Raw genomic sequence first — 24,872 nt, forward strand, 5'->3', positions numbered from 1 at the left:
TTTAGACTTTTGATTGTACCTGATTTAGGTTTTCATGTTTCCGCCGGCACTCACTCAGTTTCACCTGAAGTTCGTTTTCTTGCTGGGACAGTTTGAGCTGATGTTCATCCCAAAGGACAATAGCTTGCTGGAAATATTTGTACAAGTCTTTGCAACCCTGTTCAATATGTTTAGCCAGATCCTCAAAGTCTCTCTAAAACAATCAAACGGATAGAACAAATTATCATTAAATTATTATTAGACTGATATCTGGGAGTAGAGATGCATGAGTAGTAGGGGGATAGCTGACTTGCCAAGGCTGCCTGGAGGAATCCTACAGGTACCTGATAAAGCAGAAAGTACAGCAAGAATCAGAGAACACCATCTTTTTTCATGTCACTACCATCCAATCTGTTCTTGCAACTGTGCTAATGGGAATTATATTACCATCAACAATATAATTTCTAGCATTACCACTTTCAATGACATATCATACGATTAGAAGATAGCACCACAATGCTGTTTGGGTGGGGGTGTTGGAGTGGGGTAGTAGTCCACTTTTCAGAAATTGGAAGCCCTGAGGTACCATGACAAAGAGCAAGGTATGAGAACCTGGAAAGATATTTAGAACACAGAGTGTGAAAGAACAACTGCACAGCCTCTGATTTTGGACTACTCTTTTTTCCTTTCCAGTCCTGTAAATTCAGTGAACATTTTTCTCACCACTGATAAAATCTAAAACAAAGTGCCAAAGTGGATGAACCTCACAGATGACTTTGCAGATTATGATATTTATAACTGATATCAGTATATGTACTATAATGCTTTATTAGTCGAAGACAATGGATGGAAAAATAGCTTTCTGACATCTAATAGTCATGTGTAAATACATCAAAATAAAACATATACATATGGCTAAAGCTCAGCTCATTTACCACTCAAAAAAATATTCATGTCCTCTTTTGTTGGTGGATAATACCGGAAACCCACCTCCTTTCCCATATAAATTAGCACAGAATTAGCACAAGTTAAAAACAATAGCTAGCGTAAACAAATAGAAGAGGCCAACAAAATAATAATATTTTGCACTTATACATCACGTTCCATCTTATGATCTCAAAGAACACGCAACAAGTCAGCGACAGAGTCAGGAATAAAAATTCACAGCTAGTACTTCAGCTAAAAGACCATCCATCCCCCACAAGAGTAGCAACCACAGAGTTAAGCTCTGCATGAGCCCTGAATTATTTAGCCATCTAGAACCTTGAGCAAAACAGGCCAGTTGTTTTCATATATAGTCATGGTAAAAGTAAAACCAGAAGTTATGAACTATCATTGAATCGCCTCAAGCGTCTCTATTTACAGGATAAGTAGTCGATATCATTGCACACTCTCTAACAGAGCATCAGTAGAATAATGAAATGAAATGTGAAAATTTAAACCAGCATAGACTGCAGGATAGATGTTGGATTTGACTATTCCCAGGATGCAATAAAAAGAATGGCCTTAGTAAACGTACATCCATCTGCTCCAGCTCCTGTTCAAACCGACGCTGCAGCCTTCCAACCATCTTGAAGAAGTCAGGATTCACAACCTTTTCAGCCTCTTTCTCTGTGCAAACTTTTAAACTCAACAGTTTATCCTAAAGGAAAGGAATATTACATTACTGACATGTACCTGGCATGCAGTGTTGTTGTAGCCGTGCTGGTCTCAGGATATTAGAAAGACAAGGTAGATGAGGTATTATCTTGTATTGGACCAACTTCTGTTGGTAAGAGAGACAAGCTTTCGAACTACACAGAGCTCTTTTTCAGGTCTGGACCAGAAGCTCACTGTAAGCTCAACACTTGTCTCTCTTACCAACACAAGGTGGTCCAATAAAAGATACTACCTCACCCACCTTATCTCTCTAATGTACCTGGCATCCCAGTTAACATATTGCATGGTTCAACAGAGTTTGTTTAACCTCAACATGCATTCTTTTCTTTTGAACTGATAGTTTCAGAAATAAATATCCAACTTCAGTATCTTTTCCTGAGGAAACTTTAAATGGAGGAAAAATTAAGCTGGGAATAGACAGTGGGTGTGCAAGGTGAGGAGTTGTGTACCCTTCCAACAGGAAGAGCACTAAGTCTTTGATGACATACTGTTTATAACAATCAGTAATAGTTTCAGAAAATGAATGCCTGTGATATTTGAGTCCTGTGATTGAATTGCAAATACTAGAAAACTGTAAATAATTAATGCTTTGTATTTACACATAGTCTTTGTCATCCAAAACTCTCAAATCCCTTTACAAATGTGGATTTAAGCCTCAAAACCCCCTTATGCCGCAGGTCAGTAGTATTATCCCCATTTTATATATGGAGAAATTGAGGTATAGAGGTTAAATGATTTTCCCAAGGCCACAGAGCGAACCATGGCTATGCTGGAGTCCTGACTCTCAATCTCCTAGCTTAAGTAGTGGACTCTCTTTGTAGGCCAAAAGCCTAATGGGGAGAAATTGTCTTGAGTAAATTGTACTCATTTTGCTTATTTTGCTTTATACTCCATTTTGCTAGCTTTGAATTAGTAAGAACAAATTGTAGCCTTGAATTAGTAAGAAGAAACTGCTCTGAGTTTATTCTTTGCTGATTGTGTTAATGATTGTTCTTAGAAGGACAAAAGTTTTATGGCTGTAATTATTGTCTTATTTACTGTTTGCTGTGTGAATGAAAAATGTATGGTATACTGATTAACTGAGAAGAGACAGCTGGGCCGGATGGTCAAAAGGGGAGTGGAGAGGTACAAACTTTATTATCAGAATCACCTGGATGACAGATTGATGACACTAAAGCACAGGCATACACCCAGGCACAAAATAAGTAGTTAAGCCAGAGCTATGAGATAAGAAACAGCTGCGGATCTTCCCGGTAACAACTCAAAATAATGCTAATTAAGAGCAACCCTGAATAAATCATGATTGACAGCTCCAGTGTGACACAGCAAGGGCCATAGACTTGTATGGGAACTTATTACTATAAAAGAAGGGTGTATTGCCATGGGACTTCGGGTTTGTTCTGCAGCAACATTGGAGCTTTGAATGTGTTTGACAGAGACCAAGCTCCCCTCCCTCCTGTGCAGTTTCAACTGGCCACTGGAACTGACCAAGCAACACTAAGGACTGGTAACTATAAGATCCAGCTGAAGAACCCATTTTTAAATTTTTTTCTTTTGGGGGTGAGGGAATGGAAGCATATGCTGATTTTTAATGCTTAAATTGTACTCTCAATAAATGCAGCTTATTGCCTTATCCCCTTTAAAAAGATTCTGTGTGCTTCTTATAAGCATAACATCTTCCCTCTACTAAATTAGTATTTGTTACTGCTATTCTACACGTTCCAAATACAAATACCATGTTATTGTGAAGTAAAGTACACAACATACTTTTGACTAACAGAATAAAAGAGAACTTCGTGAGTAATTTGGGTTGCCACGCTGAAATAGTGGGTCTCAAACCAGACGTTATACTGGATGATCCGCTGCTACCAAAATCCTTCATTGGGTCTCCAAATTCAGCAACTTTCATTCTCATGACACTGACCTTGCATAGCTGTACATTGGCCAAACATTCCTGGCAAACTCTCTCATACTGGATGCGAATGATCATCATATGCTGCACATTATGGGTGTCTTTAGAAAAGAAGGAAAGTAACTAAGAGTCCAGTGTGAAGACTTCACCATTTCACATTGTAACACATGTGAATATGACTGAACAGTTGTGTCTAACCTCACTTTACCCTACTGGCATACTTGACTCTCGTATATGGGCATTACCAGCCAACATCACTCGGCTGCCTCTACCCAAATCTTTTTGCCATTATGCTTAGTAATGGTGAACTGTTATTTTTATTACAGTCCAACACTGTTTGCGCTACTAAACAGGCTACAACTATCAAGACAGTTCCTGCCTGGAAAGTTTAGTCTAGAAGACACACATATAGAAAGACAAGGCATACTGCAAAACGTAGAGGAAAGAATCACTTCAGATCATTTTCCCCCCCTCATTCTAAAGAGAAAAAAAAAATGGAGAGACCAAGATCAGGGCAGCAGATGTATGTATAGACACATGGTACAGTTCAATCATGGCCTTAGAAAGAAAATGATTGCTTAAATCCCAATTCCTTTTCATGAATTCCTCACTTACCTATATATTTGTTTAAAGCCACAAGAGATTCGTACCATTCATTTATCTCCGCTTTTGAATGTGTCGGAGGCAACAAATCACTACCAAAATAAGAAACAAGAGACACATACATTTCATACATAATCCATTCCAGTTCTCAATGGGTTAAAACTGTGAAGTAGTATAATAGCACTACTGTTTTTCCACATTCTGTTTGTTAGAAGACAGATTTTCAGCCAAATCAGCAAGGCAAAACCATAAAGATGGCTGCAATTTGTGCAAAAAAGCTGCCTTCTGGAAAACAGATGAATTGTTTTCTGTTTAGTTGCTATGTTAGTTTTAAAATGAAAAGGAATCATTATTTTAAAATTAGAATATTTTAATAGGTTATACACATAGCAACTTTTCTGGTTTAGAATGGAGGGTGTCCCAGATATATTGTATGAGATTTCCTTTGTCTCCTCTGCTGATTATTTACTATATATACTAAAATCTCACACCATACCCAAGAGAGGCACTCAAACTTTTCAGTCAGGCCAAGTTAGGGTTGTGGGATTTTTACCTTCCCATTCATCCTGACTTGCCACTATTTATATTGTACTTCCAGAGCCACTGATTTCTACTCTTTAGAGTTTTTACATCAGGCCTATTCAGAGAAATTTGCGGTCTGGTATATCATATTCGCTGGGTCTCCACCCCCTTCCATTTCACTTTTCATGGATGTTACAGACATTTTGGGGGGCCCTGAGCTCTAGCCCCGGGCCAATTGTCTCCCCTTTCTCTCCTTCTTATCATCCCTGTACATCACTACTTCCAGCTACTTGACATTGCTAATAATGAAACATTTAATGACACTTTCATTCAACACAATCTGCCCACTGAAAACCATGAGCATCACCTCACCAGTGAAAGATAAAAAGAAGTTTGGGGGCTCATTTAGTACTGTGTTGGTCCATTTTACAGTGTCAAATCAGGTGCATTGTTCACTATAGCAAGAAACACTATTTTTTCTGTCTCTCACTTCATACCAAAGAACTTGCAGAAGCTCCATTCTCCTTCTACTAAGTGAAATCTGGTCCTTTATCATGTTCTCCAAGTCTCTTTTTACAGATGTGGGTTCCTGTACCTCCTTCCTTGCCATAAATTCTCTGCAGGACACAAGTAACCATTTAAATAAAGGTATGTTTGGGACAATCTGTATCTTGACATCTAAAAGTTATTTTGAACCACATAGATTTAACCCCAGTCACTAAAAAGGAGTATAAATGCCAGCATAATTGCCAGAACACTGTTAACTTTACAAAGAGAACAGAATCAAAGATTATTCTGTAACAGAAACACAAATGGGGTCTGGTCATTTAGTTTCAATCCCACTAAAAATATAAATCTGTTGCAGAATTACAGACCTGAAACTGCGAACCACAAAGTCCTTCTGTATGATTTTCCAGTCCTTCAGCCTCTCTTGCCACTTGAACCATTGAGACAGCTCCCTCTTCAGGTCTGCCTCCATCAGATTAACAAACAACTTGGCTATTGCCCTCTGATTGGCTAGTAGGGCTTGGTTTATCATCTGTGTATTGGAAGATACAAAGAGGAATAAAGGGCAGCATAAAGCATACAAAAATTTGACAGCTATAGTTTTTTAATCCAGCGCAATGCACTGAACTAGAAGAGACTGTTAGAGAGACAGTGGGAAAATAGGGAGCATAAATGGGGAGTATTTTGTACAATAGAGAACACTCCTCCTGCACTGGGATGACGATATGTTTGAACAACAGCACTGAACAAATCAAGAAGTCACTGATTCAGACATAGCACAATAGCCATATGCAATTTGGGAGGGTTTTAGACTTTCTCTGAAGCACAAGGTATTAGACAGTGATGACCTTGTCTACAGTCAGGAAATCTCCCATAGCTGTAGAGCTGCAACAGTGGGAGATTTCCTGAAAACTGCCAGCTTAGGCACAGCCTTAGAGGCAGAATACTAGACATAATGGCCCAGCTGTATGATCCAGTGAGGTAAATGCTATAAATATAAAAATATGTTGAAAGAAAAGCCTTCACACAGTATGCCCAGCTGAATTACACGAGTGAGCAAACACTCTGATTTTGATCATATCGCTGTCAGCGCCTAGCTTGAGGGAATTGTACATATTAAAAATGAAGGATATTTTCTTTCCTTAATGGACAGTAAAAAGGTATGGAAAATGGACCTATATGTTTCAGAATGGAATGATTTGTTGAGTACTGGAAAATACTGATGTATGTCAGAGAGATAAGACAGCACCTGGATGGAGGGAACTGCAGCTGAAAAACGTTATGAGAAATGATGATTCAGCTCTTTTATCTTTTCATTGTTAAGAAGGTGATAAGTTTGAAAGAGAGGTAGAAGAGTGACTAACACTTCCCGACTGAAAGAGGAAGAAAATTAATCACTCCTTATAGTACACAGGAAGTATTCCATCTTGCTACTTTCAATATAGCCTCTGAGACAAATGAATGACTGCATATCAATATGAGAGATTTACCATGGCTTCAGTATGTATGAACCTGTGAACATCAGAGGGTAAGAGATAAGAAATATCCTCCAGAATCTTGGTATGTTTCTTCAGTAAATCTTTTATCTGGGAAATGAAAGGAAAGAGAAAAAAGAAAGAGCCCAAAAAATCAGTATTTCTTAAGACAAGAGATCTGAAATAAGACATAGATGTTTTGTTTCCTTAAAAAAAAATTCAGCTGACTGAAATACATAGTCATAGCACAGATTTAAAGCTGGATGTATGACTTAAGACAAACTATTGTATTTTTCTTCTAAAATTTGACACCTTTAATAAATAAAGACATAATAAAAACATAGTTACTAAAATATTTGATACAACCATTACTAAAATCAACTGCTACTTAATATACCTCACCCTTTAGATTGGTGGTTCTCAACTGGGGTATGTGTACCCCTACAGGTACACAGAGGTCTTCCAGGGTGGGTACATCAACTCATCTAGACATTTGCCTAGTTTTACAAGAGGCTACATAAAAAGCACTAATGAAGTCAGTACAAACTAAAATGTCATACAATGACTTGTTTATACTGCGCTATATACTATACACGTAACTGGAAGTACAATATTTATATTCCAATTGATTTACTTTATAATTATATGGTAAAAATGAGAAAGTACGCAATTTTTTAGTAATAGTGTGCTGTGTCACTTCTGTATTTTTACGTCTGATTTTGTAAGCAAGTAGTTTTTAAGTGATGTGGACTTGGGGTACATAAGACAAATCAGACTTCTGAAAGGGGTACAGTAGTCTGGAAAGGTTGAGAGCCACTGCTGTAGATCACCATAGACAGGTTGCAAACGAAGTGAAACATTTGAATCAACTTCCTCTTAGATATTTACAGCCAAATCCCAGGCCCCGTTTAAACAACAGCACTAAGCACACAAGCCTCTTGCTGCTGTATATGTGTCGCTAAGGCACAGGACTGGAAGTCAGACAATCTGAGCTCTATTTCTGGCACTGTCACAACCTCCTGTGTGGCTTTGGACAACTCATCTAACTCTCTGACCCTCAATTTACCCATTTGTAAAATAGAAATATTATTCCTCATACATCACAGAGGCGTTGTGAGGAGATCCTTAAATAAGGATAAGAAAATAAGGCACTTATTTGTCCCATTAGTATAGCATCTGAGCACCTCAGAAGCTTTAATGTATTTATCCTCACAACCCACTCTGTGAGGTAGGGAAATACTAGTATCTTCACTTTACAGATAGACCTCAGGCCCAGAGAGAATAAGTGACTCGCTCAAGAGCGAACAGAAAGTCTTCTGCAAAGCAAGAAACTGAAACTAGACCTCCCAAACCCCTGGCTTGCACCCTACCCAATGAACCAATGAGTGTTTTCTCTCTAAACACTTATATCATACTTTTCATCTGTAAAAGATACTATTTTATCTTTTAAAAAGCTTTGAAAAGATGGGCAATATCATTATCTCCATTTTACAGATGGGAAAATTGAGGCACAGAGAAGTTTCATGGCTCATATGTAAGGAGCTATATGCCTGATCCTGATACATGCAATGACTTTTTATTATGAACCGTATTGTATTTCATATTTTATTACAGTTTGTATGAAAGACTGGCAAAACAGAGTTGTATACTATCATATTATAACAAAGAATAGGTTAAGTGATAACCAAATATTGGAGCTTGAAGTAAAACTGTTCATTATCAATGCTACAGGAGATCAAATATACTTCAGAAAATGGGTACTCAAGGGCCAAGGATGATTTTGTTTGTTTACTTGTTTCCATCATGTTTACAATTATTCAGCGAATGACTCATTACAGCCAGGCGTCTTTCTTTTCCCAGGTTCCTCAAGAATAAGTTGAGAAAGATATAGCATGGGTGAAAGAAAAATAGCAGTCCTGATGAGTTGAGACGATTCTGTTGTGGACATTGGTTCACACTGTAATACTAGCATGTGTTTTTGTATGCAACCGTTTGCATATGTGCCTAAAGTGAAGCATTTTATAAATCCAAATAAATAAATGATAAGCAACCCTTCCTTCTAAAGAGGTTTTGGTTGCTTAAAAGGCTGGAAATGTTACAATGGTAGTCACAATGGATAATCAGATAGTACATAGAAGTTACTAGTGGTGGTGTTTGATTTGCATACTGACAAACACTTTAGGGTCTGATCATGGCTTTGCTCTAAAGCAACCAAGCAGCGGCAGAAGGAAGACTCAGACACCTCACATACACCTGCATGGCCTCTTCATGTGTCTGTTGCAGGTGCCGGGATGGAGGAGGGAGGAAGCAGAGGCTGTGAACATGGTACACATCTCTCCCCACCTGTGCAGGTAGGTAAAGAATGACAGGATAATCCAGTAAAGGAAGGCAGTAACCTGCTATTAGTCAGGGCCTGTAGCAGAATACAACCCATAGGGAGCAAGTTGCTTCCTGCTCCTTACCCAGGGTTAGGAACAAATTCTTAATCCAGCAATTAATTAATAACCATTCAAACTTTAGCTCACTTTCTCAGCTCGAGCCACTTCAAGCTTTATTAACGTTTCATCCATTTCTTTAATCCACTCTCTTCTATACAAGGACTCCTGGGAGATGGCATCCCATAACTCCTCAAAACTCTGCAAGAAGAAATGTAATGTCAGTCCCATTGGAAAACTAAAAATGAAAAAATATGACTGCAGCAGGAGGTAGAAATAGACATTATATATACACGTGGCAAGCAAAGAAAAAATGAGAGACAAGGGCTTGAGCTAGAGAACTAGATCGAATCAAATACACTCCCTTACTTTGATTGAAAAGGTTTCCAGATCAGTGTCACTCTCAATCTTTTTGAACAGAAGTTCAATGGCTCTATCAGATTCTGACAGTTTTGTCAAAAGCAATTTTCCAGACTCCAAAATGAACGGTTCCACTTCCTAAAACAGGCAGATATGTGAGTGAGATATTGGGTACTAGGCCTTGACCCTAATATAACAGTCCAGACTACCTAGAGTCTCACCCTCCCAATGCAGGCTAACTCCTGGTGTAACACAGCCACTGCTTCATTGTGACGGCCTCGTCTGCGCTCTGAGAGGCGTTCAATGATATTGCTGTTTGTCTTCTCAGGAACTGCCAAGGAAGAAAATAAAGATGATGCAGACTGGATGTGTTGCTGCAGAATGTCTAATGTAGACACCAATGCACTATCAACACTAAGATCTCTGGGCTTTGTGCAGCAGAAAAGATCCAAAGCCTTACAAAATAGAAAAGGGCACAGATTATAGCACCCTGCAATTATGCAGCACTTTTTATCCTATCATGCCAAAACACTTTGAATACATTTATTAAGTCTCACATTCCCTCTGTAAGGTAGGCGAATATTATCTCCATTTTCACAGATAGGGAAAATTATGCCAAAGAGATGTTAAGTGACTTGCCAAATAGTAAAGACACAGAATAGAACCCAGGAAATATTGACTCCCATTCCCCTGCTCCAGCCTCTAGAAAACTTTGTCTTTAATTTTCACACATGAACAAGTTATTGAGCGAAAAACTCAGAGGGAACCTTGTGATACAATATTAATTCAGTATCACATAATTATTTGGAGAATATATTTGCAGTGGAGAAAGGGCAGAGCCCCTTGGTATACACTGGAAAGATATGGATTTTAATAGGTGATGCACTAAGTGAGATATGGGAGCTCTACAATAAATATTTGCCCATTACATTTTTGCAAAACAGTGCTAAAATGCTTTTCCTATCACAGAAAGTCTACAAGGGTAAAGGTTAATCCATACTGTATTGTAAAGAATGGTTCTCTGAAAGCCAAATATTGATTTTTAGTGTTTGTTATTAAGCTTTGTTTCTGTAATGGACAAAAACACACCAGCTATTAAATTCACATCTGGTATAAACAGGTGAAACTCCACTGACATCAAAGGATTTTGGTCTGCTTATACTAGGGCTGAATTTGACTCCACATCTATTCATTCTAAGTAATCAAACAAGTACAAAAATACAATAAATGTTTCTGTGATTATTCCCTCCCTTCCATCTGGAGAATTCCTAAAAAATCATAAAAAATAACGTAAGATGAAGTAAGTAAAATTTACTAATGAAATCACTGAGGCCTCTGACTTCCCGGGCTGCAATCACATCTTCACTTTCTTGAGCTTTTCTAAATGTAATTTTCCTGAAATAGAAACAGAGATGAAAGCCTTGACCTATGCCATACGAGAAAAAGTAGGGATCTCCAAAAGGCATTGCTTCACATTTTGTAAATTAGCTTCATTTGTAAAAAATCTAAATGACCATAAGCATCATCATAATTGTAGTGAATTTGGAGGGGCTAGTGTTTCACAGAATGAATGTTACTATTTTCACAGATGAAGTGGGCCAAATTCTTTATCATAGCTCATTTGGTGAAAATAACCCAGAATATAATGGCATAATAGCAACAAATCCCAGAATTAAATACATACTAACTATAGAGGCAATCTGCAAAATATAAGGCAAGCTTTAGGCAAAAGTACTTGAAATACATTACAATACAAAAGTACATTTTTCTGCCCTCTGACTCTTCCAGTCAGTGGGGCACAATGTATTTCTCTATGTGGTTGTTCTCAGAATTACTAGAATACTAGAGGGACTCTACTATACTAATACTAGAATACTAGAGGGACTCTACAGCAAAATGAGACAAAAAGAAAACACTAGTTGGATAGACCGTTTGTGTCACTTCTAAAACTATAGTCTTCTCATGTTCTGCTATGAGAGCAATGACCAATTCTCAATTAGGACAGACCTGACTTTCCTCACAGATAACAAGATATTTGCCAGCAGGAACATCTCTCACATGTTTTACAAATGCATTGGAGACAGAAACTTTTCATGGGGGGTTTAAAATGTGTCAGTTCTGTTAACGCAGGTATCACCTTTGTATAACTTGGATTTCAATTTTACTTCCACTTCTGGTCATGGCTATGGTTACACACTGAACAGCATATTTGTTCTCGTTCAGTGATATTCCAGATACAATATTCTTACTTTACACGTTCAAAGACTATTTTATTCATTGCAAAGTCCACCTAGGATCTGCAAATCCAACTATGATTTCTCTCCCTCTTATATCTTGACTGTTAATAGAGATTCTGCAATTAGAACTTAGCAGACACTTTGTTGAGGATGCATGAAGCAGAACAGACTATTTTCATTCTTCCAAAGCTGATCTACACCTATGGTCTAACAGGAGTAGAATTTCGTTCGTAATTAATAGGTGCATCAGACTTAAAGGCATACAAGATGCTAATCTATTTAGCAAGGGACCCTTTTTACATAGTCACTTTTCTAAAAATAAATGCAATTTAAAGACCAATGAAAACTGTGCATAGTTCTAGACCATTTTAAACAAAAAAGAAGTACAATACCTTTTAAAAATGAAAACCATAATATGCAGCCCTCTACAAACACTGGCTAATTAATCCTCGCAAATCCATGTGCAGTAGGCCAATATTACCCCTCTTCATAGCTAGGAAAACTGAGTCACATGGAGGTTGAGTAATTTTCCCAATGCTACAGAGGGAGTTATTGCCAGAAGCACAATTAAAATTCAGGGAGTTCCTAGCTTCCAGTTCAATGCCCAAACCTCACTGCCCTTAGTCATAATACATATTGTTACCCCTTTTTGACCCAAGTAGCTAGGGCCAAAATTTGGTATCTAGTGGGTTGTTTTGGTTAGGAGGAGAAATGGATGTTGGAGTCAGGTCTTTCTTTGATGCAACCCTGTTTGTTTACAAAGAATGTACCAAGTCCTGTTTCCCTCAACACAGCAGGTGACAGTTTCTTTACTCACAGTTCCAAGCCCCTTTCCAGTTAGCACTTAGACCAAAAGTTATCTCTCTCGGCCTTTCTCAGGGCCACATTCCCAGTGCTTGCTCTGGCTGCATCTTTGGCTTTCTGCGGTTTCTCTCCCAGCTTCTCTGTTTCTTTTTTTCCCCTCTCACAAAGACAGAGACACACACTTCCACCAAACAATACCTAGTGTCAGCCCTCCACCCACATGTGCCTTTACTTTGGGTGGTGACATGTGCCTTTGTTCTGGGTGGAAGCTGCTATTGTTTCAGCTGGTTCCATAAAGGAGCTTAACTGTTTCTTACATTTATCAATAATGAAGGTTGGCTGTGATACCCACTAGTTTCAAAGAGGTTTAACCCAACCAGTAACCAGATATAATTATAAATGTATACTTCCAATCTATACCTGTACAACACTGGGTTTTCAGTGAAGTCATCATTGGGCATTCCCTCAACCCATTTCTGCTGGCGATGAGATAACAATCCTTTACCAGCACACATTTCCAAGTCCCTAACCACAGGAATCCTTCCACTGTTCATAGGAAACTTGTGTTGCTCTGCCTTGTTTCTCACTTCCTTCAGAGAGCGTACTAACTGCACCTTCATAGAAACATAATCAAGGTGTTAAAATTCTCAGTAATCCACTGAAGGCAGAGAAGATCAAAGAAGCTGCACTGAAAACAATGGGGTAAAAGTGGCTGAATAGGAGATAAAGTAATAAACAATTCTTTGCACTTACATAACATCTTTCATCCAAGGTTCTTTACAAAATGAGCAAGAACATCCCCCTTTTAACAGATGGGGAAACCGAGGCAAAGAAAGGTTATATGACTTGCGTAAGGTCACACAGCAAGTCAGTGGCAGAGTCAGGAACAGAAATTATGTAACCCTGACTTCAAGTCCCATGCTCCAACCGCTAAGCCATGCTGATTTTCCTTTTAAAAAGTAAACGAGCTGTGTACACTAGCCAAATCCTTCTGAGTCTGGCAAACTAAACCTCTGAATTTAGCCATCATTGCCATGTCATTAACATAGCAAATTTTGGCTTGGCAAATACATTCTGAGGTTCAAAAGACACATAGTAGGATCTTAAAGGGTTTGATGGAGAGGGCACCCTGACAATATTAAAATTATTTTCTGCTAAAACAAACCAAAAATCCAAAAGGTTCAAATTCATCTCTGGTCTAACTACTGAATTCACAACAGCAGGAACAAAACAGTAAATTTGGCTTAGACTCTGATGTTCCTGTACCTCATCGTCGAAGATCTGCCTGTAGATTTTCCCACTGGGGACAACACGTACTGCTCCCACCAGCACCATATTGCAAAGTCCTCAATTCTTGGCTTGTTTGCAGAACAATTTCCTTGTACCAACTTGGGGGAGAGGGCACAAGAGAGAGGGAGGCATGAGAATTAAATCTTTAAAGGACACCATCAACTTTAGAATTAGACATCGATCTGAAAATTTTGCACCTCTATATCATTATAAATATACACTACAATTATTATAACTTAAAGATGTAAAAACATTGGTGGTTTCTTTACTTTGTGCATTTGACAGGACTGCCCTGGGTGGGGTGGGGACTTGTCTACCATCTAGCTATTCTGCAACACCCCACAACAGTTATTCCAGCAGGCAAGCAAATTGGGGTAACTTTCATGGTTCTCTAATCTGTGCCAGGCATCAAGGCAATCCCAGGCAGCCCCCAGGATAGGAAAAGCACCTTGTCCTCATTGCCTCTTCCAGTCCCTAAATTTAAGCCCAGCATTGGCACAGGGATGGATTTGGGTTTCTGGTTGTAGGCAGTTTTGTCTCTGAAAGACCCTTAATAAACAGGGGAACAGAAAAGCTTATACATTTTAAATTCTTTTTTAAAAACTCAAGACAAACTATTAAAAGCCCACTAAGATACAGACATATTTTGAAGTCAGTGAAATTAAAAAAAAATTGAGTTGCCATCACCCCGCTGCAGAGAAATATTGTTCCTTACTGAAAGCTTTAAAAAAAAAAAATTACATAGGCCCTGATCCTGCAAGATCACTTCATGAGAGTGGATCCCTGTGCCTGCTGCACAGTCTCACTGAAATGATTGGGATCCACACAGGCACAAGGATCTGCAAGAGCAGGGCTGTAAGAGAAAAGTTATGCAAAGCTTCTACCCACAGAAACTCAAAAAACAATGATGATGACCATCCAAAAAGCTATTAATGAAGACCACAGCTGTGATTTGGCAGTGTGTTTCTGCCATAACCTACGAAGAGTCCTGTGGCACCTTATAGACTAACAGACGTATTGGAGCATAAGCTTTCGTGGGTGAATGCCCACTTCGTCGGATGTATTCACCCACAACAGCTCGTGCTCCAATACGTCTGTTAGTCTGTAAGGTGCCACAGGACTCTGCCGCTTTTACAGATCCAGACTAACACGGCTACCCCTCTGATACGTGATTCCATAACCTAGATTCTGGACAGCAGAGCCTGGCCCCTGAGCCCCAAGCAAGGCACCTCCCGCCTCAGCTCTTGCACCTTGGCTGAGAAGTTTTTCAGGTCAGGCTTGACCAAGCCCTGGCTGGGATCATAGAATCATAGAATATCAGAGTTGGAAGGGACCTCAGGAGGTCATCTACTCCAACCCCCTGCTCAAAGCAGGACCAATCCCCCATTTTTTCCCCAGATCCCTAAATGGCCCCCTCAAGGATTGAACTCACAACCCTGGGTTTAGCAGGCCAATGCTCAAACCACTGAGCTATCCCTCCCCCCCAAAGTGAGATTTTTTTTGTTTTCATGTGAGACAAGTCTGTCCCTAGGATTTAGTTGCGGATCGGTCCTGCTCTGAGCAGGGGGTTGGACGAGATGACCTCCTGAGGTCCCTTCCAACCCTGATACTCTGGTTCTATGAAATGGGGGGAGGCCGCTAGCGCTCGCGTGAAATGAACGGGGCGCGTGGATCAGAGCAATGAGAAGCAGCGAGGTTCCGATGCGGTGAGATGGCGACAGGGAGGGAATTCTACCACCCCCCCCGGCAGGACCAGAGCGGGGCGCAGGCTACCGGTTCGCCCCAGCAGAGATAGGGGGTCACTCTCCCCAGCACCCCTGCCCACAGCAGGACGGGGGCGGTTAATCTCTCAAGCGCCCTACTACCTGAACAGCCTCGCAGCGCGGCTTCCCGGCTAGGCCCAGAGTCTCCTAGTCGCCATGGTAACCCCAGGCGCCGGAGACAGAGAGAGCGCGAGAGCTCATCTTCCCGCGAGAACCTGTCAACTCCGGCACGCCTTCTCCGAGCGGCTGCCTGTTGCCAGGGCAACGCAGGGAGGCGGGCCGAGGCTTGCGTCATCCCTCTGGGGCCTGCTGCACGGGGGCCCTGCCTCCCGCCCCCCGCCCCGCTGATGCCATTTGCTGGTTGCTCAGCGGCCTCCGGGGAGGGCGGTGCTGGTCTCAGTGCCAGCGGACCGGTGTTACCTGTGGCACCAACGGGTCCCAGCAGAGGCCCAGAAGCGAGTGATCCACTGAGTCTGAACCACAGTTACGCCGCATGGACTCCGTGAATCTGGCTCTGAGTCACAGACGTGAAGCAAAACAGAACAAGGAGGACTTGTGGCACCTTCGAGACTAACACATTTACCTGAGCATAAGCTTCTGGGGGTTAAAACCCACTTCATCCGATGCGTGCGGTGGAAAATACGGTGGGAAGATATATATACGCCGAGAACATGAAAAAATGGGTGTTGCCATACCAACTAGAACAAGCCTAATAGTAATAATAGGTGAGTTGTTATCAGCGGGAGAAAAAAAACCTTTGGCAGTCATAATCAGGGTGGTCCATTTTCAACAGTTGACAAGGAGGTGTGAGTAACAGCAGGGGGGAAAATAAGCATGGGGAAATAGTTTTTCGTTGCGTAATGACCCATCCACTCCCAGTCTTTATTCAAGCCTAAGTTAATGGTGCCCAGTTTGCAAATGAATTCCAACTCAGCAGTCTCTCGTTGGAGTCTGTTTTTGAAGTTTTTGTTGTTGTAGTATTGCGACTTAGGTCTGTAATCGAGTAACCAGGGAGATTGAAGTGTTCTCCGACTGGTTTTTTAATGTTATAATTCTTGACGTCTGATTTGTGTCCATTTATTCTTTTACATAGAGACCGTGCGGTTTGGCCAGTGTACATGACAGAGGGGCATTGCTGGCACATGATGGCATATATCACATTGGTAGATGTGCAGGTGAACAAGCATCTGATAGTGTCAAGAATTATAACATTCAGATTCACACGGCTACCACTCTGATACGTGAAGCAATTTGGTAGAAGCTTGTACTGCTGCCACCTCTGTAAGTACTTGTGTGAATAGGAAGGAGTCTGCAGTTTTCAAGGCTGCCACGGCAGCAGCTTCCACCAGTATGAAATTCACTTATAAAAAGTTCTGCTTGTTGAGAAAAAAATGAGCAGATTTTTTTTGCCATTCACAGTCTGCATAAAACTTTTGCTAGACTAATAAATAATGACAGTAGTTACCTAGCACTTTACAGTGACTATTATTATTCCCATTTTGTTGTGGGAAAACTGAGGCGCAGTGAAAAATGTCAGAGCCAGGAGTAAAATTTAGAAGTATTTTAATTTATATTTTATTGAAAAATATCTATTCCCTCCCACTGCTAACTAAGGGGAGGCAGAAAACAGAAAAGTAAAGGAATGGGCAGAGAGAAAGGAGAAGGAAATGGGGCAGGGAGAGGAAAGAAGAGCGACATCTTGGTTTCCATTCACTAGGAATTAATCACAGGTTTCAAAAAATTAGACCAAATCTTTTCAAACTTGTCCGAGGTCCCTCTTCTCCAAAACATTATCTTTTTTTTGGTTCCAAGTCCACATATTACTGTGCCAAGCTTCTATCCCCAGAAGCAATTTGCTTTTCTATCTAAGCAATAAGCTGTTTGGCTGTGATGATTGATCTAGAAAACCAAACTTCCTGTGAGTTAGTGGCTACATGTCCAAAAATTACCTCCCAGTGGAGACAGAAGCAGCATTTTCTATTTTTGCTAATCTTTTTTCTTCTCTTTTGTTTGTGTTTATCTTGTTTTGTGTTTAAAGAAACTGGATCAGACATTAACAATAACAGCAGCTCTAGCCCCTCTGAACTAAGGTTTGCTCTTTTCTCCAAAAAATGGCAGTTATTATGATTATTAATATCATCTAAAAGACTATCAAAGAGAAGGTTTTCCTTATAAAAACCCCAGCTAAAGGGAAAGGGAAGAAGGGAAATTCGTTAAATGAAAGCTTTAATAAATGCATTACATTTTAAATGCTTCAACTGATTTCCCTTTTTACTGTATCTTTAATAAAAGATAATAACAATTTTTAATGGCATTGGTTGCCATGGGGCTAAACAGGCCAAGGGCTCTGTATTCAAAAACCCCAAACCATGTTCAACTGTTTAGTGCTTGTACAGTGACAGTGTCCTGTTAACACCCTTGGCCCTCTGGGCCCATTTATTCCTTTGAAATTAACTCACCACATCCAAGCCAATGGATAATGGGGCTGCTCAAAAGCCAGCACTCACTGGTAACCCATACAGGCTGGTTAACTGAGCAGCATTCGTTGGACAGGACTGGATCCACCAACACTGCCAGTGGATCTAATGCTGCAATAGAAGGGATCAGCTGCTAGGAAACACCCTTCTTTGGCTAGCTCCAATTTGCATCTAAAAATCTGTAAAGGCCACATCATATGCAGCTCTACAACTGTCCCTGACACATCCCCTGAAAATACTGCCCTGTGCCCAGAGTACTCCAGAAGGCAAAATAAATCATAGTCCAATGCTTTTTCAGCAACAACAATGGAAGCAGCTACCACCAGTTCTTCAACATTTTTAGGCAACTTGATTCAGATCATGCAGTCTGATATTATAGATATATCTGGACAATGTCCTGTTCTTTTAAAGAAAGAAACCTGCTTGATATAAACTGAATGCCAAGGGGAGGTGTTTACTCTCTGATTAGCAGGTGCCAGACCCCACACATCTACTAATGACTGCAGGGTTTGGAGCCAGGACTGTACAGTAAAAAGTTGGGGATAAAAAATTAAAAAATGGCTATAAAGCATTCCATTTCCTTTCTGCGATGCATGTGATTTCAGGGAACAATCCCTGAGGCAATTCTAAGGTAATCTCCATGAAATTTTCCATAGTAATTTAAACCTTCAAAAGGTGGGCAAGAGAAACATGGAGAGAGTATTCTGTCTTACTAAAGATTCTGGACCGTGCAGATTTGGATCACATAAATGATCAAAAATCAAAAGATTGAAACGTTTTAGGGGTAGGGGTTAGTTCTTAAACACAAATTGCTCTTTTTCTCCAGAGTGAACCCAGCTTCAGGAAAACCGGTTGGTTACTGACATTTCCCTGAAGAAAGGGTTATGAAATCTATAGTTTACAGAGGAAAGAAAGGGAGATATGGAATGTCTAGAAATCCTTACTCATGCAAGTAGTCCTAATGCAAGCTGTTCCACTGACTTGACTAGGGCTACTTACAAGGAATTGCACAATCAAGCTGGAGATTTAGACTGTCACTGCCATATAATTACATTCACAAATGGTGGGTTTCTGCCACATGCTAGACGAATGCAAAGAAAGCTACAAATCCAGCTCAGAGCCTGGGATTTTTGGGTATTAGATTTTCCCCAAAAATTATTTGTAAATATACAGACCAACTCAGACAATGGGGACAGCAAAATAAAAGTGCTTTTTACATCTGATAGAAAGCCAGTGCAGTATTTCATTTAATATTCTTATTGACAATGATCCATATTCCCCAAATAGATCAAAAAGTATGGGCCCTATCCTGCACCGACTGAACTTCCATTGTCTTTAGTGGGTCAGGATTGAGTCCTATATTTAATATATACATAAATGTGTGCAGGTAAAATGCAGAGGAACAAATTCTCTCCCACATTACACTGGTGTGACTTTACTGAGGTTAATATGCAGGACTGCATTCCACACACCCCCAGCCCTCTGCCCTGACCCCTGACCCCCCACACACACCCCGAGCCCTCCACCTGGACCCTGCACCCCCTCACACACACACCCAGCCCTCTGCCCTGACCCATGCACCCCCCTCACAGACCCCCAGCCCTCTGCCCTGATCCCTAATCCCTCCACACACCCCCAGCCCTCTATCCGGACCCTGCACCCCCCCCACACCCCCCCCAGCCCTCTGCCCTGACCCCTGCACCCCCTCACACCCCCCCAGCCCTCTGCCCTGACCCCTGCACCCCCCTAACACACCCCCAGACCTCTGCCCTGCCCCTGCCTCCCCAACCCTCTGCCCTGACCCTGCTCCCCCACACACACCCAGCCCTCTACCTTGACCCTACACCCCCTCACACACTCCCAGCCCTCTGCTCTGACCCTGACCCCCCCACACACCCCCAGCCCTCTACCTGGACCCTGCACCCCCCTCACACACCCCCAGCCCTCTACCCGGACCCTGCACCCCCCTCACACACACCCAGCCCTCTACCCGGACCCTGCACCCCCCCCACCCCCCCCCAGCCCTCTGCCCTGACCTTGCCCCCCCCACACCCCCAGCCCTCTACCTTGACCCTGCACCCCCCCACACACCCCCCCAGCCCTCTGCCCTGACCCTGCACCCCCCCACACACACACCCAGCCCTCTGCCCTGACCCCTGCACCCCCTCACACCCCCCCAGCCCTCTGCCCTGACCCCTGCACCCCCTCACACACCTCTAGCCCTCTGCCTTGATCCCTGCACCCCCCCACACCCAGCCCTCTGCCCTGACCCCTGCACTCCCTCACACCCCCCCAGCCCTCTGCCCTGACCCTGCACCCACCTCACGCACTTCTAGCCCTCTGCCCTGACCCTGCACCCCCCAGCCCTCTGCCCGGACCCTGCACCCCCTCACACACCCCCAGCCCTCTGCCCTGACCCCTGCACCCCCTCACACCCCCCCAGCCCTCTGCCCTGACCCCTGCACCCCCTCACACACCTCTAGCCCTCTGCCTTGATCCCTGCACCCCCCCACACCCAGCCCTCTGCCCTGACCCCTGCACTCCCTCACACCCCCCCAGCCCTCTGCCCTGACCCTGCACCCACCTCACGCACTTCTAGCCCTCTGCCCTGACCCTGCACCCCCCAGCCCTCTGCCCGGACCCTGCATCCCCCTCACACACCCCCCAGCCCTCTGCCCTGACCCCTGCACCCCCTCACACACCCCCGGCTCTCTGCCCTGACCCTTGCACCCCCCTCACACACTCCCAGCCCTCTGCCCTGACTCCTGCACCCCCCCCACATACCCAGACCCTCCCACCCCATGCCCTGACTCTTGCACCCCCCACATACCCATTCCCACCCTGAGCATCAAACAGGAGCTCCTGCACACACACACCCCGACATTCCCACCTCCACCCCTCACACCAAATGGGAGCAGCCCAGATAAGTGCTCCACACCCAAACCTCCTGCCCGAACCCTGAGCCCCCTCCCTCATTCTAGCTCCTGGCCAGACCCTGAACCCCAAGTCCCAGCCTGCTCCTTCACCCACAGCCCTGTTCTCAGCGCACTCCCACCCTCATCTCAGTGTAGAGAGAGGAAGAGAATGGCTAGAACCAGGGAGAAGGTAGGTACCCACTCTATGTGGACAGGGCCAGGACTCCAGACCGACAGCGGGCTGAGCGGGGCCAGCAGCCGGGACCCTGGCTGGCAGGAGACGGCGGACAGAATGGCAGCTGAGCGGCAGCACGCTGAGCAGCTCAGCCCACTGCCGGTCTGGGGTCCCGGCCACCGGCCCCGCTCAGCCCACTGCCGGTTTGGGGTTCTGGCTGCCGGCCCCTTGCTAGCGGGGTCCCGGCTGCAGGCCCCGCTCAGTCCACTGCCGGTCTGGGGTTCTGGCTGCTGGCCCTTTGCCAGCCGGGGTCCCGGCCGCAGGCCCTGCTCAGCCCACTGCTGGTCTGGGGTTCTGGCTGCCTGCCCCTTGCCAGCTGGAGTCCCGGCCGCAGGCCCCGCTCAGCCCACTGCCGGTCTGGGGTTCTGGCTGCCTGCCTGCCCCTTGCCAGCCGGGGTCCCGGCCGCAGGCCCCGCTCAGCCCGCTGCCAGCCTAGGTGAATGGAACCCCAGGCCAGCAATGGGCTGAGTGGGGCGGTGGCCTAAGATCAGCATTTTAATTTAATTTTAAATGAAGCTTCTTAAACATTTTGAAAACCTTGTTTACATACAACAATAGTTTAGTTATATAATATATAGACTTATAGAGAGAGACCTTCTAAAAAACTTTAAAATGTATGACTGGCTTGTGAAACCTTAAATTAGAGGGAATAAATGAAGACTTGGCTCACCACTTCTGAAAGGTTGCCGACCCCTGGCCTAGAGCCACCCTGACTGTGGAAGGCAAAGCGAGGGGAGCGAGGGTATACTACTAGGTGAGCCTTATGGCTGCTTACAGCATTCATCCCCTCAGGAGCTACCTGGCTGGGGACCTGGGTAAATGCCCTAGTTTGCAGACCCTGCTTCTTTTGGACCTTACGTGCCAGCAGCTGTGGTGGTCAGTGTGCCCTCCTGGTGCTCCCTCAAGCCCTCGGGGGGGAATCTGGCTCAGATGCTGCTGGGATGTGACACTAATGGCTCCTTTCCACCAAAGCACTTGCACAAACCAGGACAGGATCTGCTGTACTGATTTTAAATGACTGTATCACAGGGGTTGGCAACCTTTTAGAAGTGGTGTGCCGAGTCTTCATTTATTCACTTTAATTTAAGGTTTTGCGGGTCCGGCAGACAGCAGCATGCCATTAAAAATTGGCTCGCATGCCATGTTTGGCATGCGTGCCATAGGTTGCTGACCCCTGCTGTATCGTATGCCTCAGGGAGCCACTTTCAGTCATTGTCCGCACTAGAACATTGTCCTAACTACGTGGTGCCCCTAATGTGCCTGCACCATACCATGCATTCACCCACCAAATTGCTTCCAGGAGCCCATAGGTGATCATGCCCTTTGGAGCAAACCTGCTCTGAGCAAGGCACCCTCTCTCACAGGCACAGTGCCAACGTGGGCAGTGCTAGGAAATTTTTTTCCATCTCTAGAGATGACACTTTGAGTTAAAGGGATACTATCAGATGACATTTTATTCCTCGAGTAAGCCATCTAGATTCAATGCCTCATACATGAGCAGCTCAAACTATAATTGAGAGGGAGCGAGGGAGGACTGTTGGTTACTTCTAAAATGATGTATTGGTGCCTAGATGCCATGGTGATGGACACCTTAGAAATGCAGACGAGCTTTTGCACTGACCTTTGCCCACATCTCATTTGATGGGTTTGCAAGTTTTAGTTATTTTTTTCACATGTACCCAGAAGCTGCTATGGAGGACAGTGGAATAACCAAAAGATCAGATGTTAAAGAACATTTTCTTATATTAAAACTTATGTAAATGCTCAATTAAACACTTGGAAGACATTATGAGAGATCTAGCACACCCCTCCCTCCCTCCTTCCCCTTTAATTATCATCCTCCATCCCCTATTTAGAGTCAATGAAAATTGGCCGATGAATTCATGATCTCCCCTCCTTTGCCATCCTCTGATTAGAGCCCAATATGGTATCCTGGGAACATCCCTGCCACATGCCCAGTCTCACTCTTGGAACAAAACAACAGATTGGCCCCCAAGAATCCATCCCAGGTTTTTGAAGTGAGTCCCATGTACAGTGGGATTGGACTCTGGCAGTTTAATGAATGCTGTGTAGATGTCTATGCAGCACAGACCGCAATAAAGCTCATAGTGATCTATGTTACTATCAAATCACAGGCACTCAGTTTAAGGAGCTCCCACTAACTGGAAACACCCCCCTACCCCGGTTTCTCAGAGCATGCTGTTTGTAGTGTATGCAGGGAACAATATTGTACCTAGACCACATATGCTCAAGGAGCAGTAGGGGGATCTACACATGGACTACCTCCAGATTGTTTAGGGGCAGTGGTTGCGTAGCCTATGGGGCTAGCCTGCTAGATTATATGTTTTTCTTTATTGGTTTGATGATATTGTTTTATGTTTTTGTACTGAGTAATTTCAGTAAACATTATTTCATTATATTTGGCTGTAATGCAAAGAATCTACAGGCCTGTACCCTCTATGATTAGATAGAGCAAGTTACCAGAAGTATCTATAACCTTTGGCATAGAGAAATGTCCTACCTGTTACCCGTTTTAACTTGGGGGAACTGAATGTGTTTACCAGAATTCTGGAACACACCGATAACCTCCAGGTACACTGCAAGAACATGGAAGTAACAGCTCAGGCCAAAGGTTACGGTTTTGAGAATATTGTAACAAATAGTGTAAGAGTACCCTGAGATTTATCTGGGTGAGGAAATACGATTTGGGGATGGAAGGCTGGGCAATGATGTGAATATTCAGGATAGTGCCAGGGCAAGCCCCCATGTGGGGGTTAGATCATTTTCCTTCTCTTTGGCCTAAGGCATCTTTTGTTTTGGGTTTCAACTCACCTTTTGCAATATAGCTCAGCTACTTAACACCTGACCCTGATCTCCACCATCTCAGGCTTGAGGAACCTGGACCACTGAATTTATCAGGCATGCCAGAGATGAGGCTGGTCCTTTGTCTCCCACTCCCAGGTCCCCAAGGAAGGATGTGTGTATGCTAGCTTAAGTAGCTTGGTAACAGGATGACACCACAAGAGTCTACAGAACTGTACTAGTGCTTTGTGGCTGGATGGTTTGGAGTGTTGATAATTCCTTTATTTTAATAAAAATCTCTAGAGCCTGGCTTTGTCCTCAGTGTGAATGTCTTTTGCCACACATCCCAAGGAGCTGGACAAAGTACTGAACTCTCCACGTTCTCTAATTCTGTAACCTGATTTCAGGACAAGAACCTAAGTATTTTCCGGTCAGATTATTTGCAAGCCTATAATAAATCAGCCCATAAAGATCAGGTTAACAGGACGCCCCCCCCCAAACTTGGCAATTTGAATGATCATGGAAGTTCCACTCCTGTTGTTTACAGAAAATAGATTTGCGCTGGTACAACAGAAAACAGAACTCTGTCTCTGCATTGCCATATGGAAACCCTGTGCTCCAGCTCTGGTGTCTGTGGCCAGAGAGTGGCTACCAGGGAGCATGTTGCGGTGCTCTTTAAGAGCATGGCGCTACACACAGCTCTTTCCTTCCTTGCCATTTAGTTCACACTTTGTAAGAGCCCCTTTTGGCACTGAAGGGCGGAATCAAAAATGAACTTCACCCTGAGCTCAAAACTGGAAATAGGGGAAGGGGGTGTGCGTGGAGACCTGCAGCTGATGAATAAAGTTAGAAAGACCGGGTTGGGTGTGTAAGGCATCATCTTTGCATATGTGCAAT

At 43.3% G+C, this 24,872-nt stretch overlaps 1 protein-coding gene across 2 annotated transcripts in view; it reads right to left on the reverse strand.

Moving 5' to 3' along the window:
* CCDC180 (coiled-coil domain containing 180) overlaps positions 1-15,742 on the reverse strand; it is a 40,566-nt gene extending 24,824 nt beyond the window's left edge. For both annotated transcript variants that reach the window (XM_084649891.1, XM_084649890.1), the window contains exons 1-14: positions 15,649-15,742; positions 13,760-13,881; positions 12,914-13,107; positions 10,768-10,847; positions 9,674-9,783; positions 9,462-9,590; positions 9,183-9,293; positions 6,673-6,768; positions 5,551-5,714; positions 5,173-5,292; positions 4,166-4,245; positions 3,563-3,651; positions 1,499-1,621; positions 20-193 (exon numbers count right to left, since the gene is read on the reverse strand). In XM_084649891.1, coding sequence (XP_084506017.1) covers positions 20-193; positions 1,499-1,621; positions 3,563-3,651; positions 4,166-4,245; positions 5,173-5,292; positions 5,551-5,714; positions 6,673-6,768; positions 9,183-9,293; positions 9,462-9,590; positions 9,674-9,783; positions 10,768-10,847; positions 12,914-13,107; positions 13,760-13,828 — 1,539 coding nt within the window. In that variant the 5' untranslated portion in view covers positions 13,829-13,881; positions 15,649-15,742. The remainder of the gene's footprint in view (positions 1-19; positions 194-1,498; positions 1,622-3,562; positions 3,652-4,165; positions 4,246-5,172; positions 5,293-5,550; positions 5,715-6,672; positions 6,769-9,182; positions 9,294-9,461; positions 9,591-9,673; positions 9,784-10,767; positions 10,848-12,913; positions 13,108-13,759; positions 13,882-15,648) is intronic.
* Positions 15,743-24,872: the final 9,130 nt, after the last annotated feature.

Source organism: Lepidochelys olivacea (assembly GCF_965140295.1).
Source record: "Lepidochelys olivacea isolate rLepOli2 genome assembly, chromosome: 16".
Classification (NCBI taxonomy): domain Eukaryota; kingdom Metazoa; phylum Chordata; order Testudines; family Cheloniidae; genus Lepidochelys; species Lepidochelys olivacea.